General features: G+C 43.7%; 1 gene segment (V, D, J or C); it reads left to right on the top strand.

Annotated features, from left to right (window-relative positions):
• The first annotated feature begins 19,680 nt into the window (after nucleotides 1-19,680).
• Nucleotides 19,681-20,317, top strand: LOC110343818. The segment is given in 2 exon segments: nucleotides 19,681-19,760; nucleotides 19,986-20,317. Coding segments are annotated over 2 exon segments (381 nt in total).
• The last annotated feature ends 247 nt before the right edge of the window (nucleotides 20,318-20,564 follow it).

The raw sequence follows: 20,564 nt of genomic DNA, 5'->3' as shown, positions 1-20,564 counted from the left end.
AGTGCTGGCATAACCGAATGCTGGCATGTAGAAGACTGCAGATAGATCCATGTCTATCACCATGAACAAAATGTAAGTCCAAATGAATCAAAGACCTCAACATAAATTCAACCACACTGAACCTCATAAAAGAGAAAGTAGGAGCTACCTTTGAACAAATTGGTACAGGTGACTGCTTCATGAACATAACACCAGTAGCACAGACACTGAGATCCACAATTAACAAATGGGACCTCCTGAAACTCAAAAGCTTCTGTAAGGCAACAAGACAAAAAAGCAGCCCACAGAATGGAAAAAAATATTCACCAAACCCACATCTGACAGAGGGTTGATTTACAAAATATACCAAAAACTCAAGAAGTTAGTCACCAAATCACTGAACAATCCAATTAAAAAGTAGGGTACAGAACTAAATAGAGAATTCTCAATAGAGCAATATAAAATGGCTGAAAGACACTTCAGAAAGTAAGTACTCAACATCCTTAGCCATCAGGGAAATGTAAATCAAAACAACTCTGAGATACTGTCTTGCTCCTATCAGAATTGGTAAAATCAAAAACACCAATGACAGTTTATGCTGGAGAGGATGTGGAGAAAGGGGAACACTCCTCCACTGCTTGTGGGAGTACAAACTTGTACAGCCACTTTGGAAATCAGTGTGGCAGTTCCTCAGGAAAATGGGAATCAGTCTACCACACAATCCAGCAATTCCACTCTTAGACATATACCCAAAGGATGCACATTTATACAACAAGGGCATCTGTTCAATTATGTTTCTAGCAGCATTATTTGTAATAGTGAGAACCTGGAAGCCCCTCAGCTGAAGAATGGATACAGAAAATGTGGTACATTTACACAATGGAGTACTACTCAGCAGAAAAAAACAATGGAATCTTGAAATTCACAGGCAGATGGATGAAACTAGAAGAAACCATCCTGAGTGAGGTAACCCAGTCACAAAAAGACAAACATGGCATGTACTCACTGGTATATGGATTTTGGACATAGAGCAAAGGATTCCCAGCCTGCAATTCACACTGCCAGGAAAAGTAGGAAACAAGGAGAACCCTAAAAGAGACAAGCATGGTCCCTCAGAGAAGAGGAAAGGAACAAGATCTCCTGTGCAAATTAGGAGCCTGGAGTGAGGGGAGAAAGGAGTTAGGAGAAAGAAAAGGGAAGAAGGGAGAGGAGGACATGAGGGAGCAGGAAGATTGAGTCAGGGGAAGAATAGAGGAGAGCAAGAAAAGATATACCATAACAGAGGGAGAAATTTGGCACTAGAAAAATGTCCAGAGATCTACAAGGATGACCCCAACTAACAATCTAAGCAACAGTGGTGAGGCTACCTTAAATGCCCTTCCCTAATAATGAGATTAATGACTACCTTAAATGCCATCCTAGAGCCTTAATCCAGTAACTGATGAAAGCAGAAGCAGACACTCAGGTAAACACTGAACTCCTGGAATTTAGTTGCAGAAAGGGAGGAGTGATAAGCAAAGGGTCATTACCAGGATGAAGAAACCCACAGAAACAGCTGACCTGAACAAGGGGAAGCTTATGGATCCCAGACTGATAGCTGGGAAACCAGCATAGGACCAACCCAGACCACCTGAACATGTGTCAGTTAGGAGGCCTGGGCAAACTATGGGGTCTCTGGCGGTGGATCTCTAGTATACAAATGGACTTTGGGAGCCCATTCCACATAGATATTCTCTCACCCTAACCACACAGGGGAGGACCTAGGCTCTGCTCTAAATGATATGACAGAGTTTGAAGATTTCCCCATGGATGACCTCACCCTCCCTTGGGAGCAGAAATGGGATGGGATAGGGGCTTGGTAAGGGGAGAGGGATCAGGGGAGGAGGGAAGGGAGAAAGAACTGGAATTGACATATAAAACAAGTTTGTTTCTAATTTAAATTAAAAAAAGGAAAACAAGATATTGATTGTGAAGTTCTATTTTCTAGTAGACATGTGAGGAAAGTGTAGAACAATTCATTCAGACATTACTGAGATAAAATGCACAGAGTTTGATAACATTCAAATTTATGAAATTTATTTCACATCAGTTCAATCCATCCCCTACACAACCCTCTTAAGATTCAATGTAGCACAATGCATAGTGAACCACTATTGCATACAGAAATAGAAAGCAAAGTCCATGTGGCTTTTTTAGAGTAAATTTAAAACTTTTCTTTTAATTGTGACTTGAAATCCATTCCAACAAATGCAAACACATGCACATATAAAACAAAAAAAATTATGTGTGATACTAACTTGGGCAGTATTTAATAATACTTGATACTTTTTCTAAATAAAAAGTTTTAGCAAAATTCATATGAATATTGACTCTTTATGGGATGAAGGGGTAGGAGGAGAGTTGTGAGGGAGAACTGTGGTTGGAATGTAAAATGAAATTTAAAAGAGTAAATAAATTATAAGAAGTCATGTGAATTTTAAGATGATTGCCTTAATAGACTTACAGTGCATAGACTTGATGCACCCTCCATTTGGTGATTTGCTATGTTTTGCTTTGGTTTTGTTTTTCAGGATTGGGTTTCTCTGTGTGGCTCTGGTTATCCTGGAACTTCTCTGTAGATCAGGCTGCCTCCAGAGTGCTGGGATTAAATGCATGCACCACCATGCCTGGTCTTGGTGATATTTGTTTTTTGGTTTTTGTTTTCTTTTTTTAACTCAAATTTTATCATTTCCTTCAAACAACAACATTAATGTCATGTGGATTTAATTTGAAATTCTAAGCATGTTCAATATGGAATCCTAAGGAGGAAAATGTCCAACAATTCATAAATCCAAAAATGTTTTGCAGAAATACAGCAAACTTGTTCACCTTCTCAGGCAATTACTAGTCATGTGATAGTAGTAACATCATGTAGATTTCGTTCAACTACTTTTCATCTCTCTAGTCTATCTTCCTTTAATTTAATGTATTCAGTTACCTTGTGTTAAAGAACAAAGAAAAGGGGTTTTAATTTAAAACTTCTGGCTTGTGACAAGTAAATGCTGACAAGAGAGTCACCACTAGGAGGGCAGGCACTGTCCCATGTGCCAGGAAGGTTTTCATTGGCGGCGATAACAGAAGACCCAAACTGGAAGAGTCTGGGCTAGAACAATGAGTCTGAGTCAAGCTACCGTCCTCTGAGGCTGCAGGAAGAAGAAAGAATGGGTCCTTCTCTGACGGTTTCACTGCTTGTCCTTTGTGTGCAGCTGACCTGTGAGTTGGGACAGTGGTGACTTGGGGCGGAAGCACATGGGAGGAAAGGACACACAGTTTTGGCCGTGAAACACAGGGAGTCTGGACAGTGCAGGTCTCATTCTAAGAAGCATAAGACACATAGGGGGAATTCTAAACTCAGATATTAATTTTTTATGAGTGAAAAATCTCTTCGTTTTCTGCTGAAGCAGGGTCAAATGGACAACCTCTGGTGGAACAGAGTCTTCCTTTCCTGACAGCTAAGGAAGGTGAGGACTTCATACTGAACTGTAGTTACCGAGACAGAGCTTCCAATGTCTTCCAGTGGCTTAGGCAGGACCCTGGCGGGGGCATTATCACCCTGATACAAATGTTTCCAACTGTAAGAGAGAAGATCAGTGGAAGATTCACAGCCAGGCTGGATATAGAAGGTCAGCTCTTTTCCCTGCTTGCAAAGGATGCCAAGCTACAAGATTCAACTCTGCTCTTCTGTGGAGTGAGCACACAGTGCCCCTCCGCCACCTGCAGCCTTTACCTAAACCCTGCTGAGAGGCCCAAGAACACACCCTTTCATCTAGGTTTCAAGAGCACTTACTTCAGTTTTGTAATAAGCAAAAGAAGATGTGAGGGGGCCTACAAAAACATGACAAACATTTCCTTCTGGGGTGTGTGCTACTGGACAATGCCTTCAAATACTGTCCAATGCAGTTTGCATCTCAGTGTGAACCCCAAACTCTGGAGTCAATACCAGAAAGAGAAAGCACCAAAAGACCAATGTAAAATGCCTGCCTTTGAGCTTCTTTGTAGGCTTTTACAAAGACGTCACAATACAAATCTTGAAAGCCAGAACCATCCAATTCAGTTGTGAAAGAAAATATATTTGACAGTTCAAAAAGATTAGCTTAGAAGATCAAGTGTAAAAACCTACAGGAACTGGTATAAAACTTACAAAAGAAGGAGGAAAAGAGAAGAGGGAGTTGTGAAAAGATATTCCCTCCTGAAAGCACAGTTCAAACTAGGGAGAAAGGTAAGGCTGTGCTCACAGATAACAAGCAGAGGGCCTTTGGAAACTAACCAATGCCTCGGTCTTTTCTAGAGTCAAACACGGAAGCAGGTAGAATGGGAGGAGGATTACAAAAGAGTGTGTGCTGAAGAGGAGCAGTGAGCTTAGACACCAAGTGTTCCGAGCACTGTTTCTCATGTCTAAGCCACCAGAGAGTGCCCAGTGCAGAAGATGCTCTGAGTGGCCATGTGGACAAGATGATTCATACAGAGACTGCCCATCAACCTCTGTCCACATCCAAGATGACAGAGCCAAGGTTCTCTACACCTCAAAAGTAGGGTTTTTCTCTTACCAGGTCAGATTTAGCTACTTCTATTAACAAACACCCAATCTATCACTAAGAGATACATCTGAGCCTGTAATATGTAACCACACCGATATTGTTGATTCTTATGCGTGAAACAAATATTTCACAAGAAGCAATTTGCTAGCTGGTCCTGGCTCCTGTGGAGAGCAGGGAAGGCATGACGATGGAACCTGATCCTGTCTATGGTAGCTAAGCTCATGTTTGACCTGCACACATCTCAGTATCTAACAGGGACAGAGAGACTGGAACTGGAAGTAAGGTATTGCTGTAATCTTCAAGTCCTGTCCCCATCAACGCACTTCCTCCAGGTAGACCCTGTCTCAAAGAAAAAAGTTCTACAACCTTCAAAATCAGCACTATTCACGGAGGATCCACTATTGAAACACATGAGCCTGTGGGGGACATTTTACTCCCAAACCATGATATTCCAGGGCGGCATCACGTGGCTTATGGTCATCTCGTAATCTGTATATGCTCAGTTTAAATTCAAAAAATCCTCACAGTCTTACCCTGTTCAAAAAGCCATATTCTTTCCTGAGACTCGTTAAACTTTTACCTAGGAATCAAAAGCAAGCTACCTGCTTCCAATAGAAAAGGGCTGAGATTAAATACTCCCATTCCCAAAGGGAAGGGTAGGGGCAAAACAAGATAAAAAGTCAATAGTATAGATGCCATATCCTGCCACTCCAGATCCAACATCTGAGGCTTGGGGTGACATCATCTGATCTCCAACAGGTTCAAGTAGCCCTACACTCTCAGGTCTGCCACCTGCAATACATACAGTCTCTCCCTTGGACAATCCCCTCTCAGTGCCTGCAGAATTCTTTGGCAGACATTCTGTGTTCCTGGGAACTCCACAACAACGTAGGCTTTAACCTCACAGTTAATCCGGATCATCATGAAGATATAGGGTTGTAGCTATCTAGTAAGAGCCAGGAAATATGTCAAAAACTCATTTTTACATTTACATTTTTTACCATTTCTTTTACAACGGCTTTTGGGTGTTTTGTATCATTAGTTACTATAAACAGGCAAGTATGGCACCTATGACCTAACAAAGGCAGAATAACCAGGGACTTAGCCTTTTGGGGAATGGAACTCTGGATAATTTCCTGAAGAGAGAAATCTAGGACAGTGTAAATGTTCTCAGATTGTAAGAAGAATTAATAATGGATGTTTCTGAAGGAAAATAATAGTGAATTACAGCCCTGGAATAAACAGTAGCAGCTTTAACTTGTCGCACTAATTCTTTGTCCCTTTTGTAAATACTGGGGTTCTAAGTGGTCTGACCACAAAGCACATGGAGATTAGAGCAGGTCTGGGACCTAGTGTACAGATGCTATTGGTGGCATACTCTTCTTCATGGCTGTTACCTCTGCACACTGGGGATTACATACTGAAAAGTTTAGCACTCTGAGGACCACTTTCTGGCCAGGAAAGCAACATGACAGTATTTGGGTAAACCTAGAAGTACCAGAATTTGTATCACAAGAACAGTAATTTATCAGTGATGGATTTCTATTCACAGATAGTTTCTCCAGCCTTCTCAAGACTCATTTGGGGTAACCCCAAAGGTTATGCTAGCAATGTCTCACAGGCATACCCAATGGTAGCTGACTTTTTAATCTTTCCTCCCTTCCCAACTTACTTCCAACTGACATTCCCTAAATGCAACTGTAAGAAGGTACTTATACACAAGTCTCTGTATTGGTACTGACTTGAAGGGATCTAAAACCAAGATGCAGGAATTAAAATCATGAGGCCAGGATAGAGATGGTGTAGGAGCATCACCATCATTAGAAAAGATAAGATTTTAGTAGCTTCTTTCAGAGTCGGTTGCAATCCTCCCAACTCTTTTACTGTCTGGGGGAGCAAAGACATGGAACCACCTGTCTGTGCTTCCCAGACAGCACCCATCATGTGCCAGAGCTCCAGCTCACACTCCCAGCTTGGGACTCCAGCTCTGCAGTTACAAGATCCTGGCCGCTTGCTCTGGAAAAGCACAGAGCTAATGAGTCAGTGAGGGGCTTTCTAGAGCTCCTGTTTCACATTTCCTCAGAACGAAAGGAGTTTTAAGAGTAATGGAATAGAGGGAGGAGTGATGAGCAAAGGGATCAAGAATGGGCTGGTGAATCCCAGAGAAACAGCTGACCTGAACAAGGGAGAGATCTTAGACCCCAGACTGATGGCTGAGAGGCCAGCATGGGACTGATTCAGACCACCCCAAATGTGGGTGTCAGTGAGGAGACTCAGGCAATCTAGGTAGTAGATCAGTATTTATCCCTAGACACAAATGGACTTTGGGGACCCATCCCACAATGAGGGATGCTGTCTCAATCTGGACACTTTGGGGAGGGCCTGGGCCCTCCCCCAGAACTAAATGACAGACTCCAGAGATCCCCCATGGAGGGCCTTAGCCTCCCTGGGGAATGGAGTGGGGATTGGGTGGGGGTCTGGGGAGGGCTAGGGGAGGGAGTTGGCGTGAAGGGGAGGGAGAGGGCGCTGGGACTGACATGGGAAGCAAGCTTGTCTCTAATTTAAATATATAATAAAAAGTGCAAAAAAAAAAGAGTAATGGAATAGAAACCAAGCTATCTACAGCACTTATGTGATGAGAATGTCTGCAATCACTACTTCACAGCTTCTTGAGGTAGCACAAGCAAGATTTGATTTTAAACAGTATCAGTGGAAAATATAAGCACAATTAGATCTTATGTGTTCTATTTCTTCCATTTGTTTCTGAATTTAGCTAGTTCTTTTCCTCAAAGCATCATTTTTTTTTCATTTGTCACTTAGAAAAATTGTGAAGATGTAAACAACTGAATACCTTAGCATATCAGGCGTGTCTTATTGTTCATATTTATGTTTTGCCCAGCATACTTTATTGTGTTATTTTTATAAGAAATTTAGTAACTCTATATCTTCTTCTTTCTTTTGATTGTCAAAAAAAACCCAAAAACAAAACCCCTCACTATTCACTTTCATTTAAACTATAACTAAAGGCCTCCTTTCTGAGAAACAGAACAACAAAAGACCAGAAAATTTCTCCTCCTGGTGACATATAACCTACCCACCTGTGAAAACTTTTTCTGCTTTGAAGAACAGCCAGTAAACATAGAAGACAACATCTGAGCAGTAGACTTCGCCCTGCAGGCGACAACTGCTGTGAGCATGGCAATTGTTAGCTCACTGTGGGCAGTTGTGATCACCACCTACCTAGTAAGGAAGCTGTGAGTCTTTATTGCTATTGGCATCTAGGGTCTTGAAGAAAGAGGGTAGATGAATAGCAGAAATGCTGCACTGAGTCCAAACCAAGCTTCCCGGGAAGCATAAGGCTGGTGTCTGCTACCTGGCACTGGAAACGCTGAGGAAGGCAGACAAGGATGGGAACCAGGTTGAGAGTCTGTTTCTCTCGCTGACAGATACCACAGTGCAGTCGTTTTCCTCTTCTTTTCCACAGGAGCCAGCGTGGCCCAGACAGTCACTCAGCCTCAGCAGGAAAAGTCCGTGCAGGAGGCAGAGTCGGCAACCCTGGAGTGCACCTACGACATAAGTGATACTAATTATAACTTGTTCTGGTATAGACAGCAAAGAGGGCAGATGACTCTCGTTATTCGCCAAGAAGCTTATAAGCAGCAGAATGCAACGGAAAACTGCTTCTCCGTGAATTTCCAGAAAGCAGCGAAGTCCTTCAGCCTGGAGATCTCAGACTCGCAGCTGGAGGATGCTGCAATGTATTTCTGTGCACTCATGGAGAGGGGCACAGTGACACAGGCAACAGAGAGGGGCTAACAGAAACCTCAGATCTGTGCAAAGGAGGAGGAAGGAAGTGGCTGGGGTACCAGAAGAGAAGACCATCAGCTTCTCTTAGCATAAGTGCTACTCTCATCCAGTTCTAAGGAACACAATAAAAGGGGCTTAACCCTTAAAGTCACAGTAACAATGATAGTGCACCCTAGTTTCATGGACTCTCAGAGCTTTGGATCGTACACTAGGGAAATCAGACATCTTAAACATTCACTCTGTTCAGCTAGCCTTTGTAATTTAGGAGTTCCTACCTCTGGGAATTTTGTTAAATGTTATGCTTTTCATTGACCATCCATATCCAAACATAAATCTCTTTAAACCATCATACTGTGGGGTCCTCACCAAGATGGGACTCCACTGGGCCTATCATGCACCTGCAAGATGACTTAGGTCTGTGTTACCTATGTCAAATGGCCTAGAAGAATGATGAGGTAGTGTAGTGACCAGTCCCCCATTTTAGCAGCCATTACAGGCTAACATGTGTAGCTCCAATTGACGCTGTAACGATAAGCGACACACAATTACTGAAAGTAAAACTAAGTATTTATTGTAGAAATTACTCACAAGATACCAAACAAGTAACCCAGATGAGCCAAGCAGTTCCCCCCCCCACTGCCAAACCGGAAGCCGACCTCCGGGAAAAGAGACCGAGACTTCCTGTGTGCTGTCTTTTATGCCTTCCCCCGTAACGCCCCCTAGCCATGCCCAAAAGTGGGCCTGGCTAGTGACGTAGTTCCGCCTACCTACGTATACGTCTTTACGTCCAGCCGTATACGTCTTTAGTCCTGCCTAAAGTGGGTGTGGTTAGCGGTGTGGTAAACCGCCCTTTTATTACCTCATCTGTATGCGCCTCTAGTAAGTCACATGGTTAATGGCGGCATACAGACTTCCTCCTACAAACATGTGCTTGCATGACTTTGCCGTTCCTGTCTTGGTCACTAAGGTCAGATGCCCTCCTCGTGGCAAGGAACCAATCAGAAGTTAGCTGGTGGGGCTGTGCTTTACGGCTCTGGGATGTGCTTTACGGACAGTGCACAACAGTGACATGCAGAACATAGCAACCGCCTATGGGCCATAACAACCAGTTGACCAATCAACACAGGGCAGGTCACCCAAACCTGGAAGCACACCAACCCTGAGACTGTTTCATACCCCTAGAAACTCCCCTTACGCTGCCATTTAAGATCCCTGCCTCTAGGTTGCTTGGGGTCTTTCTCCAGCCATTCCCAATGGTGGCGAGGTGAAGGGCCTGAGCTAATGGGGTTAGCTTGTTATCTAGCTTGTTATTGTTTATCTACAATAAAAGACTCTTTGCTTTTGCATCGAAATGGGCCTCTTGGTGATTTGGGGGTTCAGAATTTTGGGCATAACAGTAGCCTGCTATAAAAACTTAAAGCACCAGTTCCAGTAGCATGCTTGGTGTTTGCAATGCTATCCTCCAGGATGTGATGACATTCATTAACTAACTGACTGGTACATGGCACTGAGGCACAAGTTTAGAAACCAGGAAGCAGACATAGGATTGAAGCATCCCTGAATCCACTTTCAGGAGCTGTGTTTCATTTCCCCCAGAACACTGGGCTCTGCCGTGTTAAATATCTTAGTTCCAAAAGAAACATGCTTCCACTAGAGAATCCAGGCAGGCTGCACCGCGCCCAGTTCTGTGGTTGTCATCTAGGTTATTCTGAACTCCATGTGTCCATGGTCCTCTTGGCGAAGTGAGGAGTTAACGACTTGAGAGGGCTAAGTGATCTGGCTATCGTGAGACACCGTTTTCTCTGACAGGAGAGGAGAAAGGGGAATATAATTACAAAGTAAATGCTGCACAATGCTGTCTTTGCTGTTTACATGTGTAGCAACAAGCTCTGAGAAGACCAAACTGCTCAGGAAGTAAAAGCTCTCAGTAATTAAGACATGCACCAGTCTGCAGCGCCTGCTGTACCGCCTGTATCCAAGAATGTGTGGAGGGTGTCGGGATTGATGACACAGAGACCAGTCGGTGGTGCAAAGAAAACTTTAAACTGGCCCCAAGAAGGCTCAAGAAAAGTTCCCAAGAAAAAGGCTTCCCTCGAGAAAAGCTTCCGCCCTCCTTTCCCTCCCCCTGGCTGATTATATGTCCCTGACACCAGAGTCCAGAGTCGGTGGGGGAGGGGGGTCAGGAAGAGGTGGCTAGCCATTAGAAAGATCACAGTCAGGGTGTTTCAGTGAGAGAGCCCTTATCGGGAACTTATTGCTCCAGTAAACATTTCTTAGGGCACCAGATAGTTTTCAGTAAACATGTTTTTAGTAAACATTGTCTTACAGCTGCCTGCTCCCAGGCTGATGGGGAAGTGGGCCTCCAGCCAAGGTCTTTTGTTCCCACACCAGTCCAAGGTGCAGGCAGTCCAGGCCCACTACATACTATCCAAGGGTAAGGAAATCATCACTGTGTCGTATAGGGGACAGGAGAAGAGTGGGTACCAATTACAGCCTTAGCTCCAGCTAAGGAAGTGTAGACCAGAACTCATGTCATGAAACCTTTCTGTATTAAATGTCACAAAGAGTGAAGCCGCTATTGGAAATACTGTAGGCCAAGCATGCATCTGAAGAGTGCAGAGTATCTCATTGAAACTGTATCTCATTGAAACTGTTGCCCCATCCTGAGACCTACCTACCTCAGATTTTAGCCAGAACCATGATAACACTGGAGTTGAGGCTCACCTGAAACTGATAAAATCAAACACAAATGAAATTCCCCCCATAACCCTCCCTAGTCATATTCGGCCATCTTGAAATCTCCTCCACCAAATAAATTAGCCCATTGCATTTCAATTTAGCCTTGGGCAGTAAACAGTCACAACCTTTGCCAAAATAACACAAGAATGGTCTCTAATCCAGTTGCCAATGCTGTTCCCCTCTGAAACCTCTTGATCTGGGCCTTCATAGTCAACACTGCTCTCGCACTACTGTTTTCCAAGCTCCCACTCCACTAGCAAGGCTCATTAGCCTCACTTACAGCATTTGACCTCTTTCCTAGTCCAAAGTCCCAAAGTGGTCCACCTCCAAAAAATTGCAAGATCAGATCTGTCATAACGATAGCCTAGTACCAACTTCTGTCTTAGCTCCTTTTCTATTGTGGACAAAGCATCACGACCAAGATAACTTATAAAAGAAAGCATTTAATTGGACTTATGGTTTCAGAGGTTAGAGTCCATGATGGTGGAGCACATGTATGGTGGCAAGAGCATCAGAGAGATCACATCTTCAGCTGCATGGAAGTAAAGAGAGACAGCACACAGGAAGCAGGTTGAGTCTTTGAAAGCCTGAAGCCCACCCCCAGTGACACAACTTCTCCAACAGGGCCACATCCCCCTATTCCTTCACAAATAGTTCCATCAACTGGGGACCAAATATTCCAAGATTTGAGCCTATGGGGCCATTCTCATTCAAACCAACAAGGAGATATTATTGAAACTTCAAGAAGTGAAGCCTTTCTGGAAGAACTACATCGCTGGGAATTTGCTGTGAGGGTTCATACCCTCACCCCGTTTCTTGTTCCTTTTCTCTGATTCTTGTGTATTGAACAAAAAAATATCATCAGCCAGCTTCCTCCTCCTGCCATCATGCCATCTACGCCTTTCCTTCCATAATGAACTTTTTCCCTCTAGAACTATGAGCCTCCTTACCGATCGAGTTGGCTGTGTGAACCTGGGAGAACAGGGCCTAAAAATGAGGACTAAAGTCTCAAGCAATAGCCAACTTTATTCAGAGCATCAGACAGCTTATACTCTGAGTGTTAAAAGGAGTCACCTGAGTAAAGTGTACCATCACAAGGACAAGTGGAACAGGGCAAAAAATATTTTCCCACAGAGGCACATGAATAACAACAGCTGAAATAAACTCACCCCAGCCACTGCACCCAGGAAGAGCATGAAAACACGATTTCAAGAACAATTCCACCTCCATTTCAGTTTCCTGTCAGCACCTGATATTACAAAGAAGTTTCAAAGATTAGAGAAGGGTCCTCACATTCCTCAGAGGCCTTGTAAGAGTAGACTTCAAGGCCTTTAATAGCAGAGGAGACTCTCAAAACACAAAAACTCAAGTCAAATAAGGTTAAACAGAAAAGCCATCCTGACACCTTTTACCCTACTTCCTTCTGCTTCCCACTTCTCAGTCCTTGACTTCAAAAGACGCTTCCCTTACTCATCCCCTTGACCCTTCTTGCCAAGACCTTTTCACATTTATCTGGACAGACCCTGACTCAAAATGTCACCCAGGTATCCTGGGCAGTCCTTTCCCAGGGTGCATCTCCTTGGCCAGGCTCTTTCTAACAGCCTGTTCAACCTCACTCCCAGCATCCTCCAGTATGTAGCAGCCTCCACTCTGCAATCCTTACATCCTGTTTCTACAACACACCTCTACTCTCCTTCAATTTCTGGCTAGCGTGCAATATAGTGTCCCCTATAAGATAACCATGATAACCTCCTCAAGTTAGCTTAGGACATGCCCCTCTCCAAAGCTAATTGAGATCTCTCCTTTCTAAGCCTAGCCAGTTTGTTTGTATCTGGAGCCCCAACTTCTGGGTTTTAACTAAAGCTCTTTGCCATGCTGCTCATGGCCCTTTTACAGAACCTCTGACCCCTCCCAACACATCTAATCCTCTTTTTCTTAGCTCAGAGGTGCTCTGGTTGCTCCTGCCTTGGGACATCCAGACCCCTCCAAACCTTTCATCCTATTTGTACCTTCTTCTATAATTTAGCCCTAAGTTTCCTCTGTCAATTCTATTAAGAAGTGTTCCAAGCAATAGCCTGCCTGTCCAGTTAGCCTTCTTCTTTAAAAAACCCTTGAGACATGGCTGGAGAGATGGCTCAGAGGTTAAGAGCAGTGCCTGCTCTTCCAGAGGTACTGATTTCAATTCCCAGTAACCACATGGTGGCTCACAACCATCTTCAATTCAATCTGGTGCCCTCTTCTGACATGTAGGCAGAACACTGTATCCATAATAAATAAATAAATCTTTAAAAAAGAACCCTTGAGGCTGCCTCTGTTGTAATGATAGTAGCCCTTGAAGAGCAATATCAACCTCATACTGTCTCTATCTCCTACAAAGTCCTTAAGCTCATAAATCACCCATATCACCTCTCTCCCTCTCTCCCTCTCTTCCTCCTTCCCTTCCTCCTTCTCTCTCTCTGTCTCTATTTCTCTCTCTATCTCATACTATTTATGCAAAACCACTTAGTCACCTTTCAATGTAAAGCTCCTAATCCAGCTACCCTCCTTCCTATAGACTTTTAGAAGAACCACACATGCACACACCCTGCTCTTACATTGGTTTCCTTGACTTCTTACTATCACCATTTTAATCACCTATCAGGTGTTCCTGGTTTACCAATGGGAGATCTTCAGTGAGATAGCCCAAAGCATCACAAAGCCAACCCCTTTGCTGAGCAAGTAGTGCTGGTCTCCACCTCACACACTTCCAGTTCTCCAAACTGCTCAGCCAGAGACTGTCTCCTTCTCTGCTAACTCTCTCATCCTTCCAGCCTTTATCTCATTTCAACCTATTTGCTCCTTGATGAAGTTCTCCAACTGGACAAAAGGGAAGCCATTCTCAAAGATTCTTACTATGTACTCAACAACTACCTTACTCCCCCTTCTGCTCAAGGGAAGGCCCTTCTTTTTGTCCTACTTGAACGGGCTCACCCATGAAACTTCATCTTATCTATTCAGCCAGGTCCCTTTCTGGCCCTTTTCCTGTTACTCTGTCTTTTCCACACACTCTCTGCCTCTTACTCTGTCTGCACTCCTGACCAGCAGACCATTGTGCTTCTTCTACTTGTTAGCTCAATAAACATACTTTTGATAACCACCGGGCTCACTGCCATCATATATCCTAACAATGACCACTTCTTTGAATCTGTCCACTGCTCTCTATGAGGACCACTCTCTATTCAGACTCTCTTCACCTATGAGGTAAGGAGAGTCTAAGTAGAGAGTAGTCCCTACAGGAGACCTTGGGCAGATTAAAAAAATGGTCAATGCTAAAATAAATCACAGAGGTGAGTCTGGTAATTGCAGGAAATACGTCTTTTGAGTGAATGAGTTGAAGAAAAACAATAGCTCATTGCATATGACAGAGATTGAGCTATTTACCCTGAAGCCACCCAAGGCATATAGACAGCATTTTTTCTCAGAATTTCAATACAGAGACTGCCCAAGAGCCCTATGGTGAGAACACAGACCTCATCCAGAAGAGATGCAGGGACAACCAACGCATATGCTTTGCCACTTATCTATGAAAACCAAAGTCAGCAGTGGTAGTGAGGACCACGACATTTTAAAAGGTTCTTCTGTTTCAGTTAAATTATGGCAATTTCTAAAAACCACAGTAACTAATATTCCAAAATGAAAATAATGGCTAGTATCCACCCCAAAAGGAAGCTTTTGACTCCCATTCTCCATCCTGCCCTCCTCATTTCCTCCTATCACGATCCTCAGCTGTAAGAGAATAGCAAGTTCTCTGGGTTCCCAATCAGGAGACCTCCTTCCTGGGGGTTTAGTCTGATTAACCTGCTCTGCTGTGGAAGATGCCCTTCCCATGTCTGTCTTCGTTAGGCTGCCCTCTCACTTACTAACTCTGCACTCCCTTAGTTGTCACTGTGGTGTCCCCCTAAGTCAACTTGCCTCCATTACTGCACCTCTAGCTGTTCTCCAAATTCCCCCTACAGTTTATTTTCCTCACTGACCCATGCTGCATCAAGCTCACTGTCAGCTCCAACGCTGTCCTCTCTGGATGACAGAATTACCCTTCCCTTCCAGTGCCATACAACACTGACTCTGAACAAAGCCGTTCATCTCTTGAGTTTCACATCATCTTGAGATGTGCTCACCTTTCCTCTGCTAAATACATCAAGTCATGAAGTAGCATCTCTATGAGGATAGGTATTTCCTTGTGCATGTCGGCGTTCATCCTACCCAGAGCACAATGTTCAGCATGTGCTGACAAATCTCTAAGATTTGCTCAAATGTATTCTGTAACCATCCTATATTCTTGAGAGAACTTAAAAGGAGGCATCTGAGACTATGAATATAGTTCGGTCCATAGAGCATTTGCCTAGCACCCAGAAAGGCCTGAGTGCATTACCTAGCACCACTGGGCAATGCAGGGGCATGCCTTCAGTCCTGACACTTAGTAAGTGGAGGCAAGTGGATCAGGAATTCAAGGTCACCCCAGACTCCATTGGAAGCTCAAGGTTAGCCTAAACTACAAAAGGCCCTGTATCAGAATTAAAAAAAAATAAGTGCACATCAGTATATTCTAGTGTAGTCACAAGATTCCTTTAGGAGCAAAGGCATGGTAAAAGGTAAGACTTAAAAGCAAATAAAGGAAATAATTGGGTACATCTTAAATGTAGAGTTACTTGCATTTAGCATGAATATAAATCTGAAAATCACATTGCTTTCATGATAGCTTTTTATTTATTTACTTATTTTTAATTTGTGTTGTGTGATGAAGAGAGAGGCACACATCACAGAGTGCATGTCAGAAAACAACTTGTAGGAGTCAGTTCAGCTTTCCACATGCGGGTCTGAGGGACTGAACTCAGGTCATCAAGCTTGACAGCAGACTCCTAAAGAGAGTTCTTGATGCAATCAAACGCTTCCTTAGATCAGATTAGTTATGTCCTTAACCTGAAGAGGGCACTGCTTCCTTTCACTAATAGTTTGCCTGAAGAAGTTAATCTATAAAAAGTTACATCACTGTTATACACCCAAAGAACACATACAAATCCCCCTGTATCTGGACGGTTGGAGTCAGACGTTTACACCAAAACTAAACTTTCTATGAATTTCAAAAGGCCAAATACAGAGATGCTTCTAGAAGCCATGTATGTTATCTGGCAGCTCCAGCCTGGATGAGCCTAAAATTCATTTCATCAGGACTCTACGGTGCTGAGAACTGGCCTCTATCTTTGACAGAAGACATGAAAGCAGAAATTAATGTTTAAATGAAGTCTTGAACATAATATTTTAAAGGGAATTAGGTCCCAGCACTTCTCAACTGACCACCCACAAAGGGATACATTGTAAGATTCTGAGCAGTGTTCCAGATCTGCACACAGGGCTGATTCTGTCCTTTTTATCCAGAGCTGTGCGAGTCTGCTATCCCCCGGCAGCGGAATACCAGACCCACCATTCCCTTCCCATAAGACCCACAGTCAAGAGGCAGAACCACCTACCTGTGTTGCAGAAATTGTGTTTCCTGGGGAACACTCAGGTGCAGTTGGGGCTTAATAAACAGTTTCTATTGCCTTCTCTGATAAGATAAATTGTGAGCTACTACAGTGAATAGCATAAAAACCTTTTAGAGAAACTTGTTCAAAGTGTTTTGTTCACCTTGTTTTCATGTAAGATTTGAGTTTCATGGACACTCAGCATGAGATTGTTGCCATCTAGCTGTCTTGATCAGTTCTGGTTTCTGTGCCAGTCAAAGAACTAAAAGGCAGGAAATATCTTTAGCTCAACGGGTAGCAGAAAAGAAATCTGGAACACAGCAAACAGGAGCAGACAGGATCAGCAGCTGAAGAAAAGCTTTTGTCGGAGGTGAAGAAACCCATGCATGCAGCAGACACACAGTATAAAAGACCTTACCCCCAAAAAGAAAGGGGATGGCATTCCCATCTACCCTGGAGGCCTGCGTTTTTAGGTCTCTGAAGAGTTTTCCTCCTCTGACTTAAGGTCGATCAGTTTGAAGAAAGATAGGATGGCCGGTTGACCCACAACTGTTTTGTGACATGTCCTGATTGGACTCGAATCTGTGGAGCCAGTCCATCAGCAGGAGCAAAGGCTCACAAAGCTACCAGGCTCTTGTCTCTGGTCAGGAGGAGAGAAAGAAGCCAGACATCTTGGGATATCTTAGAAATTCACCATATTTGTTACCTAGTTACGGCCCCTCTCCCTACCAGGGAATGTGCCTGGTTCCTCAAGATGATGCTCATGACTGAAAACCCTGGTGCTCATTAGTCGACTGCCAACCAAGAGGGCAGCTTCTCCCTCCTGTGCCACAGGCATCTGTCTGTGGCTGCCTTGTGCATCTGAAGTTCTCGTGAGAACATGGCAGTGGGCGTGTGGTATTCCCGGGGTGTGTCTCGAGTTCTATGTCTGTGCGTCTCGAGTTCTATGTGAAACCTTGTGACCAGAGTTGCCACGTGCTCGTCCAAGCCCGCACACTGGAACTTTTGATGGGTAGCCTCTGCCAGTCCTCACACCTCATTTGCCCCCTTGCAGGTTCGATTGTATACATCATCTTGTTGGATCTTTAGTTCAGTTACTTTTCTAGGAAATGATTGGATGGTGACTATCAGATTCTAAAGTTCTGTTAGTTGGGCCCAGGGAGCCAGGAGAAGCTACCAAGGACAAGGTGGAGCTTCGGATCTGAGACCAGGCAGGCACCTCAAATCAGGAAAGCGTCAGGAGGCCCTCCTTAGTAAACTCACACCTTGAGCTGGGCTGAGTTTGGAAGTGAATGCAGCCCGGTCACCTAGAGGTCCCTGTAAGAGGCTGGGCAGGTAAAGAGAAACTGGAGACCCTTAACATATCTATAACAATTTCCCGTGGCTTCCACCGTAATCCAGTTCATAGGTGAGTAAATGAGCTTTAAGGAGTCCTCCGGAGGAAAACATCTCTGGCAAGAAAAAAAAATCCCTGAGTGGACCAAGATTTCCAAGGGAGAGAACAAGCAAGATGGAAGAATTGGAGCCACCACTTGCTACGGCATTTCATTTGGTCTTCTGTTCCCTGTCTGGTGTTATGGAGGGGAGAGCCCGTGAGACAAGGCCTGACACTGTGGAGGTAGCCTTGACAAAAGGAGCTGACACAGATTCTGTAGGTAGGGAAAATTCATGTAAATGAGATTCACGGTTCTCTGCATTGCAGATTCCCATTTTTGCTCAGGTGTCTCATTAAAAAGCAAGGACTGTAATTTGTGCCCTTTCCTCTCTCATAGAAAGAAAAATGTGTCTAATGAACAATGAAATGCTGATGACAAGCTGTCAGATGTGTAGTAAAGAATGTTCATAAGTAAGCTATGTCATTTTGCTGCTTTACTTTGTTTTTTTTTTCTCGAGAAAATCATGAAGAAACATTCATAAAACTCTTCACAATAATGCTTGCCACCGGTATGGTAAGGTCCTTGACATAACCAAAGGCAGGTATTTCTCACAAAAAGAAAAACTATCTTCCTCAAATACCAATGCAATTAGTATTCAAATTCCTGGCTCCAATTGTCTCCATTATCTGAACATTGTCACTGTCGGAATTATGCCAATCATGTCTCAAACCATCAAAACATTATTGATCATGGGCCTGAGAAGATGGCTTAATGGGAGAAAGCATTTGCTGCACACCTGGACCTGAGTTCAAATCCCCAAAACCACATAAGAAGCTAGAAGCAATAGAATGTATCTGAAACCCTTGTATTCACATGGCAGTCTGGGAGGTACAGACAGGAGGATCGCACAGGATAATCAGCCAATTTCCCTTCCATAAACAGCACAGTGGCAGAAATAATGAGAATCCCTGCCTCAAAACAAGGTGGAAGCGATTTCCAGAAGTTGCCCTATGACCTCCGTATACATGCTATAGCACATGTCCACATTTACATGTCATATTTTTAAATTATTGGTCAAAGAATTGTAATTTATAACTACAGACCATTTTATGATATCAACTCTTCAGACAGAAACAGAAGTGGAAAGAGAGAAAGGGAAGGAGAGGGGGAGGAAAAAGGAGGGGGAGAAGAAAAATGCTCACAGAAAGTTCAGTCATGACTTTAGCCTTGACTGCCTTTCTTATTATCCACATTACCGCCACAAGAAATTTGTTTGTTTGGTTTTTTTTTGGGGGGGCTGTGTTTTTGTTTTTTGCTTTTTTGTTTTTTGAGACAGTCTCTCTACACAGTCCTGGCTGTCCAGCAACTCACTATGCAAACCAGGAAGCCCTCAAACTCAGAGATCTTATCTCTGGGGGGGGGAAGCTCTGGAGTATTGGGATCAAAGGTGTGAACCACACAGCTGGCTTTTGCGCCAACATTTTGTCTTTATAAATATAATTGATCACGTTCTTCTTTTCTATTTTATTCCAGGGAATGTTTGGTTCTGACCATATCTTTTCTTCACTTGAGAAAGATTTATTCTCTGAAGAAAGAGAGAAGACACATTGACAAGCTTTCTAAGTGAGATATCATCAGTGACAGCCCACTGGGCTTACCATTTCCTGTTTTGCAAGTGTGATGTTTCCAGTCTAGCTGAAAGCAAGGACTGAATCAGAAGTGGGCTTCCAGCATGGTAAGGGCATACTTGCTGCGGATGCTCTTGGTTTCCACCTCTCTTGGTAAGAAGGCAAACACAATTGTTTTTACTAGTATTAATTAGGAATGGGAAGTAGAAGGATTAATAGTTTCATTGGGTCAAGCTTCCCCGGAAGCATAAGGCTGGTGTCTGCTACCTGGCACTGGAAACGCTGAGGAAGGCAGACAAGGATGGGAACCAGGTTGAGAGTCTGTTTCTCTCGCTGACAGATACCACAGTGGAGTCGTTTTCCTCTTCTTTTCCACAGGAGCCAGCATGGCCCAGACAGTCACTCAGCTTCAGCAGGAAAAGTCCGTGCAGGAGGCAGAGTCGGCAACCCTGGAGTGCACCTACGACACAAGTGATACTAATTATAACTTGTTCTGGTATAGACAGCAAAGAGGGCAGATGACTCTCGTTATTCGCCAAGAAGCTTATAAGCAGCAGAATGCAACGGAAAACCACTTCTCCGTGAATTTCCAGAAAGCAGCGAAGTCCTTCAGCCTGGAGATCTCAGACTCGCAGCTGGAGGATGCTGCAATGTATTTCTGTGCACTCATGGAGAGGGGCACAGTGACACAGGCAACAGAGAGGGGCTAACAGAAACCTCAGATCTCAGCAGTCTGTAAAAAAAAAATAGCAGGAAGTGACTGGGGTACTAGTAGCATACAGAGGAAGACTTGCGTTTCTTTGGAGGAAAAAGTATTCATAAGCAACTGTAGGAAACACAGACGTGATTCTATAAACTGTAGTTCTCAAAACAATAATGAAACATGGGGGTGAACAATGCTTTGTAGACCTGCAAAGTGTTTTCCATGCATTATTTCCTTGACTGTCAAAACTCATG

This window comes from Mesocricetus auratus, unplaced genomic scaffold, assembly GCF_017639785.1.
Source record: "Mesocricetus auratus isolate SY011 unplaced genomic scaffold, BCM_Maur_2.0 Super-Scaffold_100707, whole genome shotgun sequence".
NCBI classification, from domain to species: Eukaryota; Metazoa; Chordata; class Mammalia; order Rodentia; family Cricetidae; genus Mesocricetus; species Mesocricetus auratus.
The sequence above is the reverse complement of the archived record's forward strand: the minus strand, read 5'-3'. Positions and strand labels throughout refer to the sequence as shown.